This window comes from Acyrthosiphon pisum, chromosome A3 (assembly GCF_005508785.2).
Source record: "Acyrthosiphon pisum isolate AL4f chromosome A3, pea_aphid_22Mar2018_4r6ur, whole genome shotgun sequence".
Lineage (NCBI taxonomy): Eukaryota > Metazoa > Arthropoda > Insecta > Hemiptera > Aphididae > Acyrthosiphon > Acyrthosiphon pisum.
Window position 1 is genome coordinate 22,079,335 of NC_042496.1, and position 4,290 is coordinate 22,083,624.

Sequence of the window (4,290 nt, forward strand, 5' to 3'; positions counted from 1 at the left end):
TTCCAAATTAATCATATCACAATATCCATTAGATAGTTATTATATACGCGTTATACATCAACAAAAAACCGTGATGCTATTATAGATATATAAAAGTATACTTTAGAAATTTCACGTACCCATGAATAATATTATACAATCACAACAAAATAACTAAAATAGTTATTCTAGGTTTTTTAATATGCAATTTCGTCCAAATTTGAACTTAAAATGATTATAAAAATAAATTGTGCTTATGTATTTTTTTAGATTTTTTGGCAAAAGAATTAACTAATTACGTGGAATCTTGTTTTAAATTTTGAATCCTAAGATACAAAAATTGAACATTTTATAAATTTTTAACAAAAAAATAATTATTCAAATTTAAATTTGATAAATTTTGTCAAAATTCAATCTTCAAATGCTTATAAAAAAAAATTGTGCCTATGTATTTTTAATATTTTTCAACTGCTATTGTAACAATGTATCAGTAGTCTTGTATTAATTTTTTACACTTTTTGGCCCAATAGATAAAACTTTATTGATATTTATAGAAAAAAAACTAAAAAAATTGAAAACCTACAATGTCCGTAAACAGCTCAAAAAGAGTCAAATTATTTTCAAAATTTTATCGTATATAGAAAATGCTAATATAAACTTTCAGTTAAATTTTCAAGTTTCTACAGTCACTCGTTTTTTAATTGCAACAAGATAAGAAAATTGTTACGTAAGAAATCAAGTGAATATCAAATGTTGTAAAAATATGAATTTCAAACGCTTATAAAAATTTAATTTGACTTGCTTGTAGACATTTTTTTTAAAAAGGTAGACAAGCTTATGAGGAATCTTGTATTACATTTTAAAATCTTAGATTTAAAAAGAAAATTTTTCATGAATTTCTAACTCAAAATAATTTGCAAATTTTTGTCAATACGTAAAGTATTTTGTCAATATTTGAACTTTAGATGCTTATAAAAAAATTGTGATTATGGATATTTGAATTTTTTTCATCTGCCTTTGAAACAATATACTAGGAGCCTTCTATTAAATTGTCAAGATTTTTTAACCAACAAATAAAATTTTATTGATATTAATAAAAAAAAACTAGAAAAATTGAAAATGAAAATGTCCGTAAACAGCTCAAAATAAATCAAAATATTTGATAACAGATTTTGCGTAAAAATTCCAGTTTATCCTTAATTTTTATTTTGTTTTTCACAGCGCTTTTGAAAACTACTGGGAAATTTTTACTTTTGACCTCCCAAAGTACCAACTAGCTTTACTATCAGAAAAGATACTCTTGAAGAAAATCGATGCACTTTTACTGTCCTATAAGGTAATGACAGAAACAAAACAAAAAAAAAACATTTAAAAAAAACATACATCATTGTAAAATCAAAACATTCATCGTTTCACTCAGAATCTAAAATAATTTAAATATAAAACGACCAATCGATGGCATATCTATTTTATACATTTTTTGATTCTGAGTGAAACAATGAATGTATTGATTTTACAATGATGTTTTTTTTTTTTGTTTTAAATAATATTAAAAATACATAGGCACAATTTTTTGTTATAAGCATTTAAAATTCAAATTTTGACAAAAATTATCAAATTTAAAATTGAATAATTATTTTGTAGTTAAAAATTTATAAAATGTCTAAAAATATAAAACTTTTATATCTAAGGATTGATAATCTAAAATAAGGTTTCTCTATTTTTCAAAAAATAATAGAAATACAATATTTTTTTTATAAATATTAAAATAAATATGCATCTATTTGTATATCAGTATATTTGTTATACTTAATAAATTATTTGTTAGATCTATAGAATACATTTTTTTTTTCAAGTTTATGTCTGTAGGATGTTTGTAAAATCATGTATGCTAACACATAACACAGGAGCTACTGCTCCCCCATAACACTGTGGTACATTCATTGACGCTCCTATACTCCGGCCCACGAGAGAAGTAACCCGTTTCGCGCATGCTGACTGGCGGAATTCCCCCACTTAGTGCCTTTCGCTGTATGTCAAATACGTGGAGATGCGCGGATTCGGACGCGATTAGGTCGGGACACGAGTTACTTCTCTCGTGGGCCGGAGTATAGCATGGTCCAAGTATTTTTGATGGGATTGTAAAACTCTACAGGATCCAAAATAGATAATCCGTCACGTCCACTGACTGCATACAATAATCTTTCAAATTCAACGACACCTATATTAACATATTAATTTAAATGTAGTACATTTCAAATTCATTGTTTCATAAAATAATTTTGAATTGTTACATGACTAGTTACTTAGATTTTTTCGAGGCAAATGCATGTCTGCTATTGTAGTCCAATCTCCTGTATTTGGTCTGTATGCTTCTATACTTTTTAGAGTTCCTGATTCCGATGTTAATGGTAAACGAACATGTTCCAACAATTGGGGTAAAATTCATTTTCTAGAATCTGAGTCATGCTTTACCCAACAAACTACACGTTCAAATACCTACAAAAATAAATAAACTTACAAATAGGGCATTGATGTAAATCACTAGTGAATGTTCTTCTGGAGCATCGTGTACGTAGCTAAGTCAGTTCTTAATTCTAAATTTATCGATAGGTAAATGTCATGCTGTTAACTGTAATAACTAGTCCTCACAGTGAAAAATTTAGTTCAGTTTATTTTCACTAATTCAGAATTTACATGTTTACTTTTTGCATTGAGCTTTAAAAAAAATACAGGTTTGAATATTAACATAAATATTGATTTGATTTTACCTGGCTATTACAAACTTTTTAAATACCTAACAACCCAGTTAAAAAAATTTAATATTAAATACAAATTTTAGAAGTGTTTTTTAAGTATTTAGTTCATTGAAATATAATTCTTTGTGTCTCATATATATATTTTTTAAAGAGACAACACACACATCTGGGTTCTAAATAAAAAAAAAATTATATTATATATGAAAGTAGTTAAGTTTAATATTTCAATCCTTAATACTAAATTAAAACAATAATCAATTTTGGTTTGCTTACTTTTTCTTCGGTTAGCACCGTAAGCTCATCACTGGGGATCAACTTAACTAACTGTTCAGATGATAGCGATAGAAATTCATCAGCTTCAACCACATGTCTAAGAATCAAAATATAACAATAATATATTATATACTTTCCATAAAGTACCATTATCATAAAGAATATTTCATACGTAAAGTTTTGTTGAATGTTGACATGTTGCATTTTAAATTGTACCTATATTTATGAAGTCCAGGGCTTGGATGTCTTAGCACTACCTATAACAATATTCAAATATACTATTAAAAAAATTAAAATGACATAGGTAAAGTAATGCAATTAACACATTGACTGACAATCATGAAAAAGTGCTGCTGCTGCAGGTGATGTCAGGGGACAATTTTCAATTGACGTGTATTTAATAGTACTGCTGTAATAGTAGCAGTACTCGAAAACCGACCAAAAGTGGACACTTCTACTACAGCGGTGGTTTTTTCAATGGTATCATAATATGAGGGACCAAGTCGTGGTTAGTACCTAGTACCTACCAGTACTGTCGGCCGATAATGTTTGCACGAACGACAAGAGAAAATCGCGGAACAAATGCAGTTTAGTTCCCACGCGATTTTTTTGATTTTTTTTCCACCAAAATATGTGTTTTAAAGCACTGAATACAAAAGTCTAATTCCAAAATTCTCGCAAATCATTATTTTGGAAGTTATACCAAGAAAACTATAAAATAGTAATGTTTTAAAAAATACGTGATATTTACGATAAAAACATCAACAAAACTACATTTTGATTTTTTTTTTTAAATTGTATGTGTTTATGATGAATGGAAATATGCATAAAGATTTTAAATATCGTACTTGATGTTTAAAAATTCAAAAATTTGAAATCAAAAAGGTTTTTTAATTTTTTTTAATTTTTTCAATATTACATTATAAATCTTCGTCATTTTCATCCGTTTCAGAAGACGCTTCATCATCACTTACCAATAAATTATTTTCTTGTATCGCTTTTGGATCATAGAGCTCACCAGCAAGTTTAAAAAATTCCGTCAGAGGTTCAATATTTAATATACGACACCTTTTCAGGAACATAAACTTAGCTAAATATCCACCATAAAACCGTTTTTTGCGAGAATATTGAGAAAGCGAAGCCTTTGCGTGACGCCACATTCCCTCAACAGTATTTGTGTGTGCTCCTGTTCCGGATTTTTGAACTGAATAGAATGATTCACCGTTAAGTGAACAAATCCTTCATCTTCCAAACATTGATAACTCTAATTAAACAAATT

At 27.4% G+C, this 4,290-nt stretch overlaps 1 protein-coding gene across 1 annotated transcript; it reads right to left on the minus strand.

Annotated features, from left to right (window-relative positions):
- Positions 1 to 1,760: 1,760 nt before the first annotated feature.
- Positions 1,761 to 3,320, minus strand: LOC100571248 (kelch-like protein 3). Its single transcript, XM_016808876.2, has 4 exons — positions 3,184 to 3,320; positions 3,012 to 3,108; positions 2,286 to 2,478; positions 1,761 to 2,200 (listed from the first exon to the last, which is right to left on the minus strand). The coding sequence occupies exons 1-3, from the start codon at positions 3,213 to 3,215 to the stop codon at positions 2,425 to 2,427; spliced, it is 183 nt and encodes a 60-aa protein (XP_016664365.1). The 5' UTR covers positions 3,216 to 3,320; the 3' UTR covers positions 1,761 to 2,200; positions 2,286 to 2,424.
- Between the last annotated feature and the right edge of the window lie 970 nt (positions 3,321 to 4,290).

Bases quoted from the DNA above. Each gene is read 5' to 3' on its own strand.
- LOC100571248 (XM_016808876.2), bottom strand. From the start codon at position 3,215: ATGCAACATGTCAACATTCAACAAAACTTTAC. The intron at 3,109-3,183 runs GTATGAAATATT...TTTGATTCTTAG, and splicing joins AACATTCAACAAAACTTTAC to ACATGTGGTTGAAGCTGATG. The intron at 2,479-3,011 runs GTAAGCAAACCA...TTATTTTTGTAG, and splicing joins CGGTGCTAACCGAAGAAAAA to GTATTTGAACGTGTAGTTTG.